At 36.9% G+C, this 22,051-nt stretch overlaps 1 protein-coding gene across 1 annotated transcript in view; it reads left to right on the plus strand.

The window, feature by feature from the left end:
* agbl1.S (AGBL carboxypeptidase 1 S homeolog) overlaps positions 1 to 22,051 on the plus strand; it is a 244,719-nt gene that overhangs the window by 43,715 nt on the left and 178,953 nt on the right. The window contains exons 7-11 of the mRNA XM_018255312.2: positions 12,721 to 12,929; positions 14,123 to 14,294; positions 14,842 to 14,909; positions 16,863 to 16,979; positions 20,762 to 21,336. Coding sequence (XP_018110801.1) covers positions 12,721 to 12,929; positions 14,123 to 14,294; positions 14,842 to 14,909; positions 16,863 to 16,979; positions 20,762 to 21,336 — 1,141 coding nt within the window. The remainder of the gene's footprint in view (positions 1 to 12,720; positions 12,930 to 14,122; positions 14,295 to 14,841; positions 14,910 to 16,862; positions 16,980 to 20,761; positions 21,337 to 22,051) is intronic.

Here is a 22,051-nt window from a genome sequence, read left to right on the forward strand (position 1 = left end):
TTTTCAAAGTCCACAAATTGACTCCAAATAGGTTCTAGGAGGTCCCCTATAGGCTAAAACAGCAATTTGGCAGGTTTTAGATGGAGAATTTTTAAAGAGATAGTAGATTTCAAAATTCGAGGTTTCAATTTTTTAGCTCGAAATTTAATTTTTTTTTTAAACCTTTGATAAATCTGCCCCTAAAAAATAAGCACCTGTAGTGAGGCCACTGGGATCAACATCTAAGGGGTTGGTAAGCGATTGTTGCTCACCAGCTACTGATTGGATATCACTGTCTAACAGCGTTGGTAGTAGGGAAGAGTGGCCCACTGGTCATCAGTTAAGGGGGCCTTCTGTATCTTCTTTCCCTTTGGTGATTTTTGGAGCTTTCTGGTGCTTGTGTAGTTGGTGCTAACAGTGGACTGGTTCCAACTGTGTATGTGCAAAAAAGCTCAGTGTCACGGAATCCAAAGACATGCAATATGGCACCTGAGATCTCCACTGCACTACTCTGCACCAATAGGTCAGCTTTACATCCAGGGGCACTTTTTAAAGTAATAGACTCTGCAGGGAGGAAGCAGGAAGGGGGGAACAATTGTCTGTGCAGGAGTATAATTCTCCTTTACGCACCTCTTCTCCAGTATAAACAACACAAGATTCCGAGATACTAAGACATTCAGTATCCATTATTATCCTAGTGACTATTCTCTGGCTATGCTTTATTTCAGTAATATCTTTTTTGAGCACTAGAGACCAAAACTGCGTATTCTAAAAAAATCTTTCCATTCAATAACTGTGCTAAAACTCTTTTATACATAAAATAAAGCCAAAAGGATGTTTTACCTAGGGATGCACCGAATCCAGGATTCGTTTCTGGATTCGTTTCTGGATTCGGCCTTTTTCAGCAGGATTCGGATTTTCAGGCTGAATTGAATCCGAATCCTAATTTGCATATTTAAATTAGGGGCGGAGAGGGGAATCGTGTGCTTTTTTTGTCATAAAACAAGGAAGTAAAAATGTTTTCCCCTAATTTGCATGTGCAAATTAGGATTTGGATTCAGTATTCGGCCTAATCCTACGTGAAGAATTTGGGGGTTCGGCCAAATCCAAAATAGTGGATTCGGTGCATCCCTAGTTTTACCTCCAATATGGATTCATGCTGCTTAGTTACCACCAAGTACAAAGTATGGCATTTCTGTAATTTAGAGCACTCTGGATAACATGTTTTCAGATAATGGATCCCATACCTGTAACATATAGTAATATAGTCAGTTACTATGTTACAGCTATTTCCTTGTATTAAGCACAATTCAAGAGAAAGGAGGAACTGGATCTTGTATAAAATATATTTAATCAATCAATGGCTAACTAAGCCCGTAATTTTTGCAAGCAGTTCCTTCCTCTAGTTAGCAAGGAAAAATTAGGGAGGTGTGTAATATTATGGTAAGTGACCTGATGTGCAAATAAATAAACCCACTGACACATATACTCACACCAACACACAACATATACAATGTGACTTTTCTGATAACAGTCTGGTTTAACAGACAACTGGGAAGTTCTTTGTTTCATACTGAAAAAAAAAGTTTTTTTTGCCTGATTGACATCACACTTTCACTATAAAATACAGACCTTTCTATGTATTTATTTTTTTTGCCTGTAAATGCATGCTCTGACTTTCTTCTTGCAAGCTCAGTTATTCCTTTAATGTATTTATTTGCTCTTCAGCTAAGGGTTATTGATTGTCTTTTTTTGCTTCTATATACTTTAGTAGGATAGATGAAGAAAAGGTGAAACTCTTTACGGATGAGTGAAAAGTAAAAACTTTTTATTTCTCCTTTATGTTTTCCTCTTGTTTTACTGGCGCCTTAGGCCCTATATTTTAAAAATGCCAAACAAAAAGTAGACATGAAAAAGCAATTAAAAAAATATTAGAAAAACAAATATATTTAACTTGGACAGTACATTTTTCCAAACAAAACTTTTACACAATGGAAACACATGATAAACTCAGGACCTATGACTGCCACTTGGAAACCCTGATATTACATTCTCCTGGTGGCCATAAAGAACAGCATTTCAATTGAAATCCAGGACAAAAATAACTGAGAAATAACAGCGTCATCTCCAGGAAAACGTAATATCCAGGCATGTAAAATCAGGCTTTGACTGTAGTTTGTTGGAGGCCTAAAGCAGATCACTGCTGCTTAGTGTGCCACATTCATAAATACATATAGTATTTTATATAATAAGAAGCTCAACTGATCAGGCCAATTGGTACTGCAATATACTGTAATATCCTGAGAATGTGATGTATAAATCCTAACCTTTAAAATCCAGCATTTAACTGACTTCTCTGTGAGTTCTTTTCAATATTTAATGTCATTTCAGTGCATTTACATAAATCCCTGCATGCACCTGCTTCAGATAATAGAGACATACAATTTATTCATACTGCAATAACTCTGGGTCTTGGCCTCTGAGCCTTAGTCACTTTACAATCCCTCAGTGACGTTACAGACCAGGGATTTACATTCTACTAAATGTTTCTGACAAAAAACATAGATTCTTCACAATCTTCTGATATGATGGAGGCCTGGGGAGATCAAACCTATCTGGGAGATAAACACTCATAATAAAAAAAGAGTCTTTGCTTAAAATGGCCAATTATCTCAACACATCTTGTTTTTATTACAATGCTTCCAGTTAATAAATCACATTTCCACTGATTGGTGTTGGATTCCTGCATTTTAAGTGTAAGCTCTTGTGACTATGTCCCTACAGGCCAGCGGGATGCAGGGAAAACAATCCAATGGGCCCACTGGTCCAGACCCACTGTCCCAAGCCAGCCTTAAAATATCGCTCCCTGACCTTCCCCAACCCATGTCTGATGAAATGCAGACGAAAAGCACGTACTCACTGGAGGGGTGGGGGAAGCCGGTGGAGGAGAACTGCGTCTGGTGTGGGGGACCAGTGGAATTGGCAGAGATGTGGGTGTTGGGGGCCTGGGTGGGTATGTGCAGACCCTTATTACTGCAGCCCCAGTGGGTCCAGACCCCCCAGTCCAACACTGGGCAGGGCTTTATTTTGGCTTCTCACATTTTGGGGCAGATTTATCAATGTGGGTGATTAGAGCTCATCACAGAAAAACTCACTTCAGCAGTGTATTTATCAAATGGTGATAATAATAATAATAATAATAATAATAATAATAAAAAGTGGAGTTTTTCTAATGACACATTTTGCCCCTTAGGGGAATATTTATCAAGGGTCCAATTTCGAAGTAAAAAAGAACTTCGAAATTCGAATTCAAAAAGACCAACCGAAATGAAGTCGAAGTTTTTTTTTGGGTCAAATAGGTCTGTTTTCGATCGAATAGGTCCGTAATCGGCCAAATTAGAACCGTACGAATTGAAGGAATAGCACATTTGATCGAATTCGATTCAAAGTTTTTCCCCAAAAAAACTTAGATTTTTCAAAGTCCACCAATTAACTCCGAATAGGTTCTAGGAGGGGGCCCCATAGGCTAAAATAGCAATTCTGCAGGTTTTAGATGGCGAATGGTCGAAGCCGAATTTTTAAAGAGACAATAATCCACAATAAATTTAGATATTCTAATTTTTTTTTTTTTTTAAAAATTCAAATCAAATTTGGACTATTCCCTAGTCGAAGTACACAAAAAATAGCTTGAAATTCGAATTTTTTTCATTCGAAAATTCACCTGACCTTGGGGTAATATTCTAGACTGAAGGTCTCTAAGCACTATGTCTGGTATCTGTGGAAGATATACTGTACAAGCCTGGAGAGCATTATTTATTAGAAGTCTGAGTTATTGAACAATTGATCCACCGGTGCCTTTCTAGTGAGCATGTTAGTTCAATCAAAGATCAGATTTCTCTCTTTCTCTAACATAATTGCTCCAGTAAATATTTTAATATGCAATAAATGTAATTCACCTTTAAACTTTCGTCTTTCAAAACAAAGCCATGTATGTACTATATGTGTGAAAACTATATGATGAGGGGATTAACATTTACTTTTAGTGTTTTTTCAAGATCAATATTGCAGCCAAAATTTGCTTATAATATGCCCCACTCGTTTGTTCTTATTAGATATAATACTTTTTATCTAGTTTTTCTAATCTGATACATAGGCAGCACTGTGAAAAATCCTGCTAATGGCACATATGTTTGCTAAATAAATGAATACAAATAAAGAAACATCTTCATATTCCAAAAAGCTGCAAAACATGCTTTTGTTTATTTTGTTTTAGTTTTCAAATTTTTACACAGCTTTTCAGAAGAAAATTAATGTAAACAGAAAGATTACTGTGCTTGAAAAATTAAATTACCAAGTAGAGAAAAGTCATCTGAAATATATCTAGTCAGTTCTAAGCAGAGCAAGAAGACTTTAATCGTTTTATCAACTGGTGAGCTCTAAATTTCACCCATTGATAAATACCTTTTTTTAAAAATTCCATAGGAATGAATAGAAATTTTTCTGTGGCATACTCTAATCTAAGATTTTAAAAAAATCTGTCCCTTGGTGACCATAGACATCATAAGATCATTACATCAGTTCTGCATATCTGCTGGTTATAAACTCATGGTGTCCCTAGACATATTTAGATCATTCTGTCCTTTCTGCCTATCACCTTTTAGGGGAAGTAAAATCCTTTGACTTCGAATATCGAAGTCGAAGGATTTACCGAATTTCCGTCGTTTGTATGATCGAAGGAAAAAACGTTCGATCGAACGATTAAATCCTTCGAATCGAACGATTCGAAGGATTTTAATCCATCGATCGAACGATTTTTCTTCGATCAAAAAAAGCTAGGAAAGCCTATGGGGACCTTCCCCATAGGCTAACATTGATGCTCGGTAGGTTTTAGGTGGCAAAGTAGGTGGTCGAAGTAGTAGTCGAACGGTTTTTAGTTTGAATCGTTCCAGTCGAAGTAGCCAAAAAAATATTTCGAAATTCGAAGTATTTTTTATTCTATTACTTCACTCAAGCTAAGTAAATGTGCCCCTTAGTGTCCCTAGACATATTAGATCATTCTGTCCTTTCTGACTATTTGTTGGCTATAAACTCTTGGTGTCCCTAGACATATTTAGATCATGCCTCCTGTGATGTTTATACAAATGGCCTGTAGATGTCACTGTGCTCAAGACATACTGTGCATACTTCCTGTCATCTTAAAAGTGAAAGTTACTGTTGTGTAATGGCTGCATGAATCTGCTAATAAAGCACTGTTATACTCTATTCATCCTCGGCTACCCAAAACATAACACCTTCCTTTCGGCCTAGCACCTCTAGGTGTCCCTAGACATCATAGATTATTCTGTCCTTTCTGACTATTTGTTGGCTATAAACTCTTGGTGTCCCTAGTCATATTTAGATCATGTTGTCCTTTCTGCCTATCACCCAGGGTCAGACTGAAGCATTGGGAGCACCTTGACTGCGACACCAAGGGCTCTCCTGGCAGTCACCGGGGGCCCCTCCCGTCTTCCATACTCCCGCCATGTGCATATGTGTACGCTGTTGCTCGCATGTTTTTTTCTTTTTGGGGCGGCTGATCTGGACAGCAGGTCTCGGCCGACCCTGCTATCAACTCTCCTTTCTGACTATAACATCTTGGTGACATCATAGATCATTCTGTTCTATGTGACTATTTGTTGGCTATAAACTCTTGGTGTCCCTAGACATCATTAGATCTAGAACTACATTATGTATTGCCCAAACTGCAAAATTACAAAGAGGAAATTGCTTATGTACCAAATTTCCCTATTTTAGAGTAAGGGACTATTGCGGTGTATATCACAAGAAAGCATAAGTTTATTAGTGGGAATTGCATTGTATATCACACCATTGCATATTACATCTATCTTGAAGTACAGGATGACTTTCTTGTAGTCCAAAGCATGTCCATAACTTTATTAATGGGGGGTCATTCTTTCATTTACCTTAACCTTAATGTTAACTGCTAATACTGTTTGGAATTCATACAACCAAGTGAACACCAGTACGCATTTCCTAAATGATATGAATGTATTTTTTTAAAAGCTATAACCCCATATGTAATATAAAGCACTAAGTTTGCCCGGGAGCAGTAACCCATGGCAACCAATAAGATTATTGCATTTAAACAGGTGACTAGTAAATTCTACCTGCTGATTGGTTGCTACAGGTTACTGCCCCTGGGCAAACTTAGTGCCTTTTATTACATAACCCCATTTAACTCTTCTTCAATACGATTGATTGAAATTTAAATACAAGTAGGTGTGTTACCCAGTGGTTTGTGAGCAACATGTTGTTTGCCAGCCTATAAAATACACAATTAATGCATGGTTGTATGCATTTATTGTAGCACCCTGTAATAGATGTTATCAATCAGAACAGGGGTATGGGAAGACTAAATTTGTATTTTTTCCTTAGACAAAGCTAATTTAATGCTTGCCTTTTTATAATATAAACAATCTTCTCTTTAATATACGGCATCATGCCTTGTTGAAAATAAAATGTGCTTTCCTTCCATTTATGACCACATGGTGATGCTGTTATATAAGTTATAAAAGGTATTTTTCCTTATTTCTTCCTGAGTTCTTTATTTTAGGCAAATAATTTGTTTATCAGTGTGTTATTTTAATCTAATTTCATTCAGTTTTGTTATCCCATATTTTTTGCCCTTTTCAGCACTAACAGCTTGCGCTGCTTTAAGAAAATTAGCTTAAATTGTTCTCTCAGGCTTTTTCCATGGTGTTTTTTTTTTTAAAGGGGGGGAAACATTTACACGTACAAAAAGCAAGGACTGTAGTAGTTAAAATTGACTTGCAGCACTGTTTCTCCTGTTTACTTGGTTTTTTTTGGATTAGATTGATCTCTTATACTGTTATACCTATTTCTACCCTTGCAATAATACCCATTGAATGACTCAGAAGCTGACTTGTGGTAAATGTCAATCATTCAGCTTTATTATAATGTTTCATCCAGTGATCCTTGCCCGCTTGTAAACAGATATTTATACAACTGAAAAACCATTTATTTATAACCACTTCAGCCAAAACCAAAAACCAATGCCAGTCACTGCAGATCAAGGGGCAGGTGAGAACCATTTTCCCCCATATAATAATAAGGCAAGGATCAAAATTCCACTGTGACAATCTTTTAACAATCATCAAACAGTGTAATAAAGTAACAATATGACATATTGTGCACTAAAACATTATTAATGACAATACTGACCTATAATGACCTATCTATCAAAAAACAGTGTGCATCCTATGCGGAGAGGAACTTTTCGTACATTGGGCGGGTGGGAGCTGCTGGCTCTGTTCTTCAGGAAAGGAAGCAATGCTCCCCATGCGTGCCGCCAGGGAGGTGGAGGGGCTCGCGCATCCCAGAGATCGGGGAGGAGGGGGGAGGAAGGTAAGGAAGCACAGTCTCTCCCTACAGTCCCGATGCACTTTTCTAGGCACTGTGCCTCCTATGATAATGTGTGTTCAATTTTAGCATTAAATTCCAATGGCACACAGGTCTGCATGAAGTCTTCAAGTGTTTATTAAGCGGAGTGCAATGCAACGTTTCGGGGAGAAAACCCCTTTGTCAAACATGGAATTTTCTTATTGTCGTTGCTGTGAGGTGGCCGAACCAATACCTGTGTGCACCAGGCATCTCTTCAATTAAATAGGGTATGCGAGATCCTACATGAATTCCAATTTTAGCATTAGCAACAAAATGCAGTTATAACCACAAGCCTATTAATAGTAAATGTATGAAATACAGAATTTTTCAGCAATTATAACGGAGTAGGGTTGCCACTTGTCCAGATTTCACCTGGACAGCCCAGTTCCTGGCTGGATTTCCAAATTAGGACATCACCCGCCCTACCCCCAACATCACTGCCCCCCCCCCCAATGTCACCGGCCGGCCCCATATTTCACTGGCCTGCCCTCTGCCTGTTTTCGACAAAAAAACGTGGTAACCCTATGATGGAGAGGTGTCATCGTTATGTAGAACATGCTAGAAAAAATGTTAGGTAAAGCTGGCAGGTTGTCACAGTGCAGATTGTTGCATGGGAAGCAGTATGAGCCAGAGAAGGGCAATGACCTTGTCAAGCTTCAGTTTTGTTTAAAAAAACATTTTTTTTAAATAATTGATCCAAGATTCTGCGAGCCTCATAATTTGCCGAATTGTTTCACTCATCTGTAGCAATAGCATATCTAGAACATTAGAAGTTTCCATTTTAATTCTACCTTATGGTACTGCAATTATCTTTATATAACAATCCAAAAACATACAGGCTAGTTAATTGGTTTATGATCATAGTGTGTGTGAATGTGATAGGGACTTTATTCCACAGTATACTAATAAGTGTATTTTTATTAAATTATCTATAGCAGCCAAAAGCTAATTACTCTTTGGCCGGTTAGGGTTACAGAATGGGTTTTAATTTACCTGGTGTTTTTAAATGAGCCTCCATGTGAATATTGCCTTGTTTCTAGGTAATAAATAGACGCATGTAAAAAGGTGGATTGAACCACAGAAACATTGATAGGGCCAAGAATGAATTAACCTAATGGTAAATGTTATATAATAATATATATATGTTGTTAGATGGACAGAGAGCTCATTTTAAGCTCTTCTCCTTTTTCTCCAGCAACAACCTGTACTCGGTTCTTTAGATGGAGGAAACACAATCCCTGTTAGTTTCCACATCTACTGTGACTACTGTGTGTACTTAGTGAGGTGTAACTAGAAGTAAATGAGCCCAACAGCATAAAGAAAAGAGGGTCTATCTGCCAAAGCCTACACTCAAGAAGAGCATGCAATAACATATAATATACTCTCACATCATCAAGTTTTTAAGCTTATTTTTGTCAAGTATTAGTAGGAATCCTTTCCAGCTATAAAGTTCTCATTCAGAAATAAATACATAACATGAAATCTACTGAGATATATCAAGAGTATACTATTTTATTGAAAAAGTTTACAACTTCATATTCTGCACTTTAATTATGCATTTGGAATTACAAGTTCAATGCTCAAGGCAAGTTTTTTCTTTATTCATAACACCTAATTATCCAGTTAATCTATGACAATTTCAAAACGTGCAGTCTTTTCCCAGGTAGGTATCATGCGGAATAACTTTGTTTGGTAACCTGATATTTAACATTGAAGTCTGAACTAGGGACAAGGTGGTTGTTGTAGGAAGCCATTGTTAGAGGAATGCAAGTGTTGGCCATATCAAACAGACAGATTCATTGAGATAACTTGTCTTTATATGTATACAAATAAAAAACAAATTAATTGTGGGATGTGTAACATATTATTATTTTTCAAGCGGCGGAGGGGCAAGGCCCGCCCCTGTGGATAGACAATACCTATTTGTCATATCCAGAAGAAATTTGGTACAAACACAATACTTAAGTTTTTTTATTGCATGTAAAGATTTAAAGTTAATGTCTGAAAATGTGTTTGTACAGTATAATTCACAGCAAAAAAACCTAATGATAAGTTAGAAGGGTTTTGTTTATGTTGCTACTTTAAATTGGGTTGTACCGAGAACAAGAGCAGTGTATATAACCTAGTAATTTAATACAAAAGTGGTAAAAAGGAGAAAATGTATACATTTTTTGGTATTGAATATTGAGCGTTCATTTTTGGCAGGTATGGATTATCTGCAATATCATATTTTCCCATCTGCTAATATTTCTGAAAAAAAGTTGGCATGAAAAAAAAGTTGTCGTAGAAACCATAGTATTCTGCATGGAAAAAAGTTGCCATGAAGAAGAGTTGCACTGAAAAATCACCGGAAAGAATCAAATGTATTTAGCACAAAAAAAGTAGCAGAGAAAAAAATACTGCATGAAAGTCACAGTGAAAAACAGCCCATTGACTTCAAAGTGTTTTCCTGCAGTTTCACAAACTTTCCACCAAAGCAAAAAAACAAATTCACTAATCACTAGTACAGGTATGTGACCTACTATCCAGAATGCTCAGGACCTGGGGGTTTACAGGAAAAGGGTCACCAGTCCTCTAAAAAACATGAAAATATTAAATAAACCCAATAGAATTGTTTACTTCCAATAAGAATGAATTATATCTTAATTGGGATCAGGTTACTGTTTTATTAATACAGATAAAAAGGAAATAATTTTTAAAAATTTGAATCATTTGATTAGAATGCAGTCTAAGAGGCATATTTATCAAAGAGGGATGTTAGAAGATCTCCACAGTCTGCAAGAGTGACATTCTGACACTCTCCGTTCATTTCTATGGTATTTTAAAAGGCATATTTATCAAAGGGTGATATTTCACTTTCACCCATTGATAAATATTTTTTTTTTTTTTTTACAAATTTCCTAATTTGGATCTTCATACCTAAATTCTACTAGTTAATTATTTAAACATCAAATTAACCCATTAGACTGGTTTTGCTTCCAATAAGGATTAATTATATCTTAGTTTGGATCAAGTACAAGGTGTTGTTTTATTATTAAAGAGAAAAAGAAAATCATTTTTATTTATTTGAATTATTTGCATCAAATTGAGTCTATGGGGCAAATTCACTAACCTGCGGAGTTGCGCTAGCGCAGGCTTCGCCACACTTCGCCAGGCAAAGTTTCGCCAGGGCACCGCTTATTCATTAAAATCCGAAGTTGCGCTCAGGGAGGCGAACGGTAGCGAAGTTGTGCTAGCGTTAATTCATCAAGGAAAGCAAAGTTACGCTAGCGATGCCTAATTTGCATACGGCGCCAAGTTAAAGTACAATGGAAGTATATGTAGCAGCAAATACATTACACTACACAAGCCAGGGAAAGCTTCATAAAATAAAATAGAGGTGTTATATTGCCCTACACATGTGCCCACTGTATAGTTTAGGTGCCATATGTTAGGAAATGTAGGGGGGAAGGAGGGTACCCCCAAAAAAATTTACGATCTTTTTCAGCCTATCACCCTTAAAAAAGGTAAACGACACCAGCGTTTTTTGAAAAATTTCAACTTTTTTTGAAGCAAGCCCTATCTACTCTATTGCATTTTGCCTGGTCTGAGTTGGTGAAGGCAAGTCTGGCGCAAGAGGTAACGTTCAGTAAAATGTGCAAGTTAGTCAATTAGCGTAGTTATGTCCCATCGCCATAGTGCAACTTCGTCTGATGTAAGGGTTTCGAAGTAGCGCTAGAGTAGGTCCACTTCGCTAGCAAATTTATGCCAGCACCCTTTAGTAAATCGGCGAAGTAACGAAATGACGTCACACTGGCGAATTTGCGCTAGCGTTGACCGCTTTGCTCTTTAGTGAATTTGCCCCTATGGGAGACGGCCATTCCGTAATTCAGAGCTTTCTGGATAATGGGTTTCTCGATAACCGATCCAATTCCTGTAATAATAAAACACACAGGTGCAGAAACAAATAAACCTATAGAGAGAGAGAGAGAGAGAGAGAGAGAGAGAGAGAGAGAGAGAGAGATAAATATATTTATATAACTGCCAGGAATGTGAAAGACAATTGTATATCAATATAATAACACCCCTGCCCTGGGGAACCCATGTGGTAAGTCCCAGCTCTGGCACAGTCCCACACCACAGTCTCAGTTCAGTCCTTTCCCCCAGGAGCACTTAAACTTTCCCCAGGTATCGATACCTGGCCAAATACCTCTCCTGTAGGACAGAGGTAGTTGCTCCCACCTAGTAGGCACATAGACAACACTGGTCCTTTAAACAGGGGACCTTTCAATACCCTCCCTCAGGCAGAACACTCACCAAGGACTCACACAGAGCTGGTACAGGCATCCATGGTGTCCCACAGAAATATTTGCTCTTCAAGCACCACAAAGCCTCTTTCATAGGAATCCAGTTACAAGCAGCTCCTTTCATATTCTCTATGCTGTCTCCAAGCTCTAGACCCTCCATGGTTGAGCTCCCAATGCTTGAGGCCCATACCCCAAGCCCTCCAAGGGCCACGCCAGTCCTTATGCCTTTTCATCTTGCTCCAGCCACATGCACTCTTTCCAGGAGTGAAATTGGAAAGAAACTGAGCACATGGCAGAAAGAAATTGAGCAACAGGGACACCTAGAAATCGGGCCAAATTCTGGAAATGCCAGGGCACACTTCACTGGGGAAAAAGAAATCACTCCTCCTCTCATATACAATGTAGGCCCAACACTTAGCTAGCCACATCAGGGGATTTCCAACCATATGGGGATTTTCAGATCATAGGGAAACTTAATCCAATGGACCCCTGCATAAAGCCCACTTAATTATAGTTAATAAAATTGTAGAATTAAACATCCATAAAGCTGGCTATACATGTACAGAATAAGCATTGTTATGGAAATGTGATGCGGTAAATTTGTATATGTGTTGTCTCTTAAAATGTAGCCTATATATATTCAGATGCTACTGATAATCTATTTGGAGTTACATATGTGTAGGGGTTATCGCTTCGGTGCAGAATGGCTCTAACCAGCACTCCTGATGAGAGCTCTGACTTATCTGCCTGTGTTAGGGCCTGTTGGATCAGTGTAATATGGTAATTATACTGGCTGCCCTCATGGCTAAACAGCAGCTTGATTACATAAACTATAGTTGTGATTCTAAAGCAAACACATCAATTCTACCAGTGTAGGACAACAGCACATTATATTGATATTCATTTAAAACCGTTTCATTTTTCGGGGCTACTATTCCTTTAATAAAACTAACCTTGAACTAGAAACATTATAGATTTTATTTTTCCCCCCTAGAATCGAATGGAAGAAGAGCTGTCAACAGTGGTTATGTGGATGGCCTCTTGCAATTCTACAAAGACTGGCATCTTTGTGATTCATCTAACCGTTACATTCATATTCGAAGAGGTCTTATACGGTGCCTGAAACACATAACCAATGTCCGGTCTGGCAGAGAAGCCTTCCGGCAGGCCAAGGGAATGGAGATTGTCTTCTCTACAACACAAGTAAATAAAACATTATTTAACAGGATTTAATATCAGCTGATTCTTTTGTAGCAGTACTTGTAAGGCTATATTTTCCTGTACATTGACCTTTTTATTGTCTGAAGTTCTTAGCCATTTGACAGCAGCAAGGCACTTTGAAATCTCCTTAACAGCCTTCATGTTCTCGGACATTTGCTAGGATTTTTTTATACTTCAAATTCTCTCTATGATATGTTGGCAGGAACATGTTTTTTGCTTGTTTATACAGTGCTTGGATAAAAAAACACAGCAAGCATTCCAGTATTTGGTATTTCCACTGGAAACATAGCCTGTCTAGGGCGAAGTACTATGAACAGCACAGACCTTTTTATAGTGTATCTTTTTTTTTTTTATTACACTGACAGCTCAATGTAGAGTTTTTGTGGACGCAATTAATACCTGTCCAGTGAATTTAACAGTCTATTAGATTACAATCTATTACACGGTCTTCCCTTGAGTTTGGGATGGATTGTATCTGTGATATACACATATGAACATATATATACTGTATAGTGAAGTTGTGATTAAAACAAAATCCTGCTTGAAAAAAAGAGTGGCTTATTTTTAGCATTTAATTTTACATGCAGAATTTACCAGTGCCATCAGCATTTATTGTGAAGTATTTTTCCCTTTTCGGTTTCTGCCCCCCACCAAAGGGCCATCTACTTTAGGTAGCTAATGTCCAGTTGGCAATTCTTCAGTGGCCAAAGCTATCACTCTTTGGCCTTTCTGTGGATTTACAGTTTCACGGCAGTTAGCACTACAGGTACGAATTGCTGCTCTAGGGCTCCTTACAGATATTTTACTTTTGTTTTCTATCTATCGCAACCTTTCTTGCCAACAGTTATTGAAAGTATTCATTGCCATTTCTCTTTCATATATCCAATTTCTTAGGGAAGGCAGATAACATCAAATTGAACTAATGTTTTCATGCCAAGTTCAACTTCTCTCTTTATTCTATCTTCTACCTTCTACCCAACATTCTACTCTATAATCTCCCATACAATCAAATCATCCCCTGCTCTTCCCCTCTTCCTTCCCCTCTATTTTCCTAACTTCAGTCTTGGCTTACCTGTTGGCCTCTTTGTATTTTTCTGTGCTATGGGGTAACTATCTTTGCCCCCTGTAAAATACTTTGGTATTTCTTTTACTAGTCTCGCATGTTTCCCTTTTAGGAATGTTTGCAATGCAAAAGCTTGGACTCTTTAGTGAATGCTGCAATTCAAGTTTTGAGAAAGTGTTGTCCAAAGTGTCCTCTGCCATTGTCCATTATAAACAGTTCATATACATTTCATGTGCCTGGAATAATCGAAAACACTTCTCCTCCAAAACCATATACACAGGAAGGTAATTCTGTTCATTAAAGACAAATTTATGGGTATGGGTTACAATGGTCCAAGTACAGACGGCATGCAGAAATAATTATTAATGTATTTACGAGCCTTGCCACTGTCAAAGAAAAAACAGAAGCAAGTGTGTAGGTTTCCAAGTAAGAAGAGGATTCAGAATATTATTCTGCACTTCAAAGCAGCTGCTTATATTTCCACAAGTGGAACAGATTAAAAATATTTGAAGGGCAACATTTTGGTATGGCTCTCATGTAATTTGATCATGTAAGCATTTATGCAATTGATGCAAATTATTCTAATTAGATGGGGAACTCTTGGGCTTTTATCTAGAGTAGACACTTGAAACATATGGCGGGCTTTTGAATTTTTTTAAAGGGAAACACACTATCTACATTGTCTTTGAAATGTAAATTATTTGGATATAGCTGACTGTGTCCACACAAATTCTGCCTGCCTCAATCAGTATATTTTAATGTAAGGAACATTAACAATATCCAGTATATTTTCTAGTTGTTCATATGTCCCCTACCTTTTTCTTTTTCTAGATGAATCGGAAGATGAAGAAGAAACAGAAGGGATCAACGGAAATGAGGTTTTAGACAACAAAGATGAAGTATGTGTTTTATGGAAAGTTGACTAAACATAAAATTAAAATTTTCGTGAATGTTATGCAATAACCTCCTTAATTCAACTTAACTCACACTCTCATCCTTTCTTGTCTCCTCACGGGACTTTTCACCTCTGAAGGTTATGGTTATTTCAGCTGCTTGGACCATGTTGCCTTCTTCTAAATATTTGTCTTCTTCCTTCTAAAAATTCCCATCCATTTCCAGACTACAACTCCTCCTTAACTTCAAGGTGACTAACTCTGCTTCTCCTACTTACAATCTATTCTCTCGTTGTTCCTCTGCTTGTTTCTGCTGTTTGCTTAGCATTCCCTTCTAACTACTCTGCATTCCAATAGCTGTTGTCTGGCTAAGAACATCTTCTTCTCCTACCCTCTCTTTTGTAAGCTCCCCATAGACGCGACGATTCTTCTTGCCGAACGACCTTTTTTAGGGATGTCCGACCAATCCTTCGAAATTAAAGTGCGGTTAGTGGGATTCGAACGATCGTACATCTTTTTTGGCCGACATCTGTCAGGAATTTGATCCAGGTCAAAAAATCTTTGTCGGTCCCAGTGAAATCTATCTATGTTTGCAGGGCCAAGCAGGCAGCTCCCCTTTGTTTTCCTGGCAAATTGGTATTTTTAGTCGTGGTCTCACGATGAGGATCGGATCTTTTAAAAATCTCAACATCTATGGCCAGCTTTATTTTCACACTACATCTACAGTCAATAAAGTCTCAAAAACCACTTTCTTCTTTGACTGTGTTTGTATTATTAGTATTACCATCTTTGTTTAGTTTTCTTAATTTGTTTTGCAGATTTGGTTAGGGGTGTTTTTCTTTACTTATGATACAACAAAGCCTCTCCACATCACTTTACAGAGTATGGGGATATACAGTATATACAAGACATACCAGACAAACCTTTAACCATTATACTGTATATGCACAGTTACAATTTTATATTGTTAGGCAAGGGAAATTGCTTGCAAGACATTACAATCTTCTTGTGGTTTATTACTTATACACAATTATTTGTTTCTACCAAATACCATTAATGACTATAACACATACTAAATAGAGTGCTACATAGAGTAGAGTATAGAGTATTGCAAGTCCCTTTGCCTGTATGGCTACAAGTTTAATGACCAATGAGACCAAAATTATATTTATTATAAATGATGACTTCAAAGCTGTGCCGTATAATTGTGGATTTTTTTTATATTCCCCTGCTCAAAGCAACACTGGGGACCTAAAAAAACATGCCCCATTAGTATCTATAACAGAACAAACTACTGAAAACAAGAAAAGACTGTGTAGTGTACCCTTTAACAGATCAAAAACATATGGTGCAAATGGGTTAATGTTTGAAGCATGAATCTTTACTTCAAGAAAGCTGCTTTATCACTGATCTGGGTATTTGACCTAAATGCATAAGGGGACAATTTTCTAACATAATCCTTTGTTAGCTTTAGCCGTCCTTTAATATGTCCCTATTGTTCCAATTGGATTTCAGCAACACATAATACTTGAAGAAAGGGTAGTTCATTATTTCATATTATATCAAATGCTGGTACACCATAACCTCTGTCACTTTGACATTCACTTCTAACTTTTATTTTCTATGCCACTGTGAATGTAGCACATTTTAAAAAACAAACGGTAATGTCTTTGTATTTTTCAATTTAGCTTGTGCACCGCAAATGAAATAGAATTGACACTGGCAAAAAGGAACCAATGTATTGGTATATAAATAGGCAGCCAATAAATAGAGATGCAGGCTCTGACAACAGGGAGCCATGGGCTTATTCTCACGTGCCAAATGGATTCAAATGCTTTTTAGGGAACAGTAAAAGAATCAGCCCAAAGTTTTAAGATACTATACAAAAATGTTAACACAGCAAAGTCATGTTAAAGGTTTTATAGTTTTTACATTATTCTTTCCTTCCCTGTTATGTAGGACGATGACTTGGAAACTGATCTGAATAAATTGAAGTCAAGGCCTAAAGCAGATCGAGATGATAAGGAACTTGAACATTATAAGACTTTTTTTCCCGAATACTTCCTCGATTTACAGGTAGGATATGTAACTTATTTGTGAATATAACATCTTACAAACTATCATGTTTTTGTTTGAGTTACAGCCAACAGGGAAAAACAAAAAATGATATAGCATAAGGACACGCATTGCATTTGAAAGAGGCTTATAACGTTCTAATTCTAGTCTAAGCAGAAAAAAAAACAGACTACCAGAGAATTCCCCTCACTGGAAGGACAGAAGTTTAACGACATTGACAGTTAAGCTTTGCTGCCCTTAAAAACCTATTTACGTATTTCAGATTATTGTCCCAAAGTGCCCACATGCCTGTTATGGTTGGGGAGATAGGGAAGACTGAGATAAAGACAAAGCTAACTACTCCGGATTGAACTGCCAAAGCCAGCACCAGGCTTCACTTACTTCTTAACTGACATGGATACAGTAAGGGTTATACTATTTACATGTGGCAGTAACAGGGTATCTTTTCTTTGTCACATAAGATTAGATTTATCACATTTTAAAGCTTTATAGGGACTAGATGAAATATATTTGTGAGACATAACTATATTTCATTTGTTGACCCATGAGTGGTGAAATAATATTCTGTAACAATACCTTGTAAGTCTAGAACAAGCAGGTCTAATAGTCAGTATGGGTACAAATTTTTTAGGATAACAGCCTTCAAGATGGTATTAGTTGGTGGAAAGTCTTTTCTAAAGTTTCTGCTATGTATCTGTATGTATAACTCACTCTGAAATGCACTAGCTTCAATCGTGCATGCATGGTGATTAAATTGGCTTAAGGATGGTATGCAAAATATAGTTGTCAGTGGATCGTCCTCTCAATGGAGAAAAGTTATGTTTGATTTACCACAGGGCTAGATTGTCAAAACTTCACTCCTACTTTTGACCTGTTCTAACATTCCCTTACACTCTCATATAATTATCATTAAAGTAACTAAAGCAAAACTAAATCAAATCAAATTTTTTGAGATTTATTTAAGCCCTATGCAGGAAAAAGCCAGAATCCGAAAATCAAGCATCTCAAACCTACTGAGGTTGTGTATAAGTCAATGGCAGAGGTTCCTATCCTACTTTGAAGTTTCTGTGGTCTGCGCTGAAATTAGCTTCAAAATCCAACCTTCTTGGCATATTTGGGCAAAAAATCCAAAAAATTCTGGCTTTTTAGGAAAAAGCCTGAAAAAATCCAGCGATTCGGGTGAAAAAATCTTACGATTTGGGTTTTTTCTCAAGTTTTTTCAAGTTTTTACCCGAACCTATTAAATCAAGCATTTTTAATAATAAATAATGTCAAATCAATAATGTCAAATCATGGATTCTAGTTTTGTCTGAATTTTTTTATTTAAAAAATCTGGATATTGATAAATAAGCCCCTTCATGTTTACAACTAAATTTTAAACCTTCATCATAAGCATGACTTGTAAGCATGTTAGACAAGATAAAAACCATCGTACTAAGAGTTGTTGATTGTGGCAATGCAGAAATGTAACAGTTTACCCAATGTTCAATGACTAGGATTTCATTTTTCCCTTTTGGTTACAATTAGAAATACTGTAGCTGGGGTTTTTATTTATTGATCTAAACAACGCAAATGCTGAAACTGAAAGTAGTTTCACTTTCTAACTTCCTCATTTCTTCTGAGAAACTGAGGGTGGAGCAGAGGGCAGTTATTTGCATTACAAATCCACAGCTAAGCCCTCTGTACTGAATTCCTCCTGGCCCTGGGAGAATGGATGTTTATACAGAGCTCATTATCTCTACATAAACTATTTTAATTACAGTGGGGGAGGGAGATAGGTCAAGGTAATAATAATATGATTTTATTTTAAATGAAAAGAATAGGAAGAATATTTTTGCGACATAAGTCTTATTTACTGTGTCCTAATTTATACAGAGCTCATTATCTCTACATAAACTATTTTAATTACAGTGGGGGAGGGAGATAGGTCAAGGTAATAATAATATGATTTTATTTTAAATGAAAAGAATAGGAAGAATATTTTTGCGACATAAGTCTTATTTACTGTGTCCTAATTTATACAGAGCTCATTATCTCTACATAAACTATTTTAATTACAGTGGGGGAGGGAGATAGGTCAAGGTAATAATAATATGATTTTATTTTAAATGAAAAGAATAGGAAGAATATTTTTGCGACATAAGTCTTATTTACTGTGTCCTAATGAATGCAGAACAAGGAAACCTATCAGACAAAAAAATCAGTTGCAAAAATTTGCATTGGAAAGCAGCAGGTGTAAAGAGCAGTAACAAACACACCTCTTGTCTCCATTTGTAAATGAGCCCTGATAAGCAATGAGCATGATATGAGTTTGTAAATGCTTGAGAGATTTAAGAGTAATGCAGATAATGGGGCATATTTTGGTTTTATGGTATAGTTATCTTTGGGAACCATTTTTGCTATAACTTCAGATAAGAGAAGACACATTTATTGTCGATAAATACATATTGCTTTGCTAAGACAAGTCATACATTCATAAACTGTGCAATCTCCTAGCGTGAACTTTCCATAAATGATTGAGTGTGATCTTACACAGCATGATTATCATGCCATAGAAATTATTGCGCTATATTAGGTATACTTTAATACCCCTTGATCCACCTGTTGTTCATCTACAATTGTTCAATTAAAGCTTAGCGCTACTTGTTGCAAGGATGTGTCATAACAAGATCACCAGTTTATTCTAGCATGCATTTAGTCTCTAGTCTCTTCCTAATTGTGTCCTAGTGTATCTCATGGGAGAACTTATTGCATACAGTTCAGAACTGTTCAGTTTTTCTTCAATACAAATTATGCTTTTTGTAAATGTATTCTTCATTTTTCTTCAGATGTGCTTTACAGGTGGTAGAAGGCATGATATATTGCATCGCATCTTTAATATAAAAGATGTTTTCCTTACTAAATTATTCTTCTGGCAGTGAGTAATATACTTGTTCAAATCATTTATTACAACAATCTTTATTTTTCACGCTGCTAGCAGTGTAATATTTCTCCTGGCCAGAGAAGCATCGTTATGTTAAACAGCAGTTCTATTTGACATATCCCAGCAGTCTACGCAGCCTGGGAGGTGATATACATTTGACATCATTAGAACTAAAGTGGGTTTTTATTTACCTGTTTTTGCACATGCATAGGATATAAATGCAGGGTTGGTTGTTATATTTAAACTGATACACGTCACGATGGAATGTACATCATGTCGCCTATTTCCAAAAGCATGTTTCAGTTTATTGATTTATTTCTGTCTTGTTCATTAATTATAACATGTATTAATTGATCCATTTATATACTAACCTCTCCTCTTGCGCATTCCCTCCTGTTTATGTCTCAAAATGTTGCATTTATTACATTACACCTCAACAAGACAGGCTTGTGTTCAGCCTCCCAAAATTCCTACTCTTGCTCAACAGCTGTCTTTTTTTGCAAGATGTTCACACGCACACACACACCTGCAAAAATAACTAAATAAATCAGCTGGAGAGTTGTGGAAGGAGTTTCGGTATTATGGAAATACATAATGTTTAAGAGAATACATGTAAGATAACCCTCAATGAATAAACTACAGTGCATTTATCTTTAAATACAAATTTTTATGTAGTTTTTTTTAACAAATTCCTTGTGTGGTTGTTTTGTCATTTATAGTCAGGGGCATGTTTGTTGTTGGCTTCATCAGATTTTATCTGATAAGTCTTATAGCATTTACACCATTGTACATTACCTTTCTACTTTTCTACAATATTACACAAGCTACCTACATTTTTACTTCTTTTGGCTTCTTAAAGGACCTGGAATGTGAAAATCAAGAAGTCAAGCCAAATGCCAGCGACATTTCTGCCACGCCACATGCAAATACACATAATATTCAGGCTGCTCAGAGGATAAAAGAAGACTGCTGTGGGAAGATCAGCTACCAGATACCTGGGGAAGAATATCCCTCATGGGCTCATTTTGAAAAAGAGATTCTAAAAGCAAATTCCAATAGATTACAACTGGAAGACGAAGCTACCAAAAGTTTAAATAAAACCAGCTGTGAATCAAATCACACAAAAAATCCATCAGCTTCACCTACTGCCAGTTCTATGTATGCAGAGCCAATTTCACTTCCAAGCAAATGTGCTAAGCCATATAAAGTAAAGCAGGGTGACTGGGATGAATCGGAAAATCATGCAATAGTAAATAAGCTCTTGGAACAAAACAAAGGAAATATACCATTTCATGAGCCTCATCTGTACATGGCTAATGCAGAGAAGACCAAATCCATTCCAGATTATAAAGTATTGGCATTTCCAGATTTCTGGGGTCACCGTTCCCCATCCTATTCTCAGCCTCTAGCGGATAAGAAGTTTGAATCACAGAGGTGATTAATTTTTTCCCAAATGTTATTTGTGCTCCAATCAGAAGACCTTAGTTTGGCCCAATCAGAAGACCTTAGTCTGATCTAAAATAACTTCTAGAGGTTATGCACATATTTCTTCATGGTGGTAAGCAGGATTCAAAGAGAAAAGATATTATCATAATGGCCAAAGCTGATCCTCTCTCATGGAAAGACCTTCTTTGACATCCAGGTGCCTTCATGGGGCAATGTTCGCAGGAGCTTCTACTGCCCAGACTCATTGTTGTCATTTAAAGGGGACCTGTCACCCAAAGAAATAAATCCAAATCCTATTTTATGATGTTAGTCAAGCAAAATAAAATTCACTTACACTATATTAACTATTTCAGTCTTGGAATTCACATCATGCAGGCAGTAGCCTGCATGATGTGAATGAGAAAACCTGATGCCAATGCCCATGCATTGGCTACATGATTAGATGAAGAGGATGCAGGGAGAATGTGAAGAGTTCAGGGACATGTAAGAATTGTAGAAAAGTGAAACATTTTGCTGTCCTGCCTCTATGACTAAGGCATAGAGGAGGGGCAGGAAAATATGATTGACAGTTACGACTTTTGAACACATTACATAACAGGTGTAACAGGTATTGATGTTTTAATAGAAAAAATATTGTGAGCTTTGTGTTTAATTTGAAAAGGACTTTTATTTTACAGATTTTTATGTTTGGGTGACAGGTCCC

This window comes from Xenopus laevis, chromosome 3S (genome assembly GCF_017654675.1).
Source record: "Xenopus laevis strain J_2021 chromosome 3S, Xenopus_laevis_v10.1, whole genome shotgun sequence".
Lineage (NCBI taxonomy): Eukaryota > Metazoa > Chordata > Amphibia > Anura > Pipidae > Xenopus > Xenopus laevis.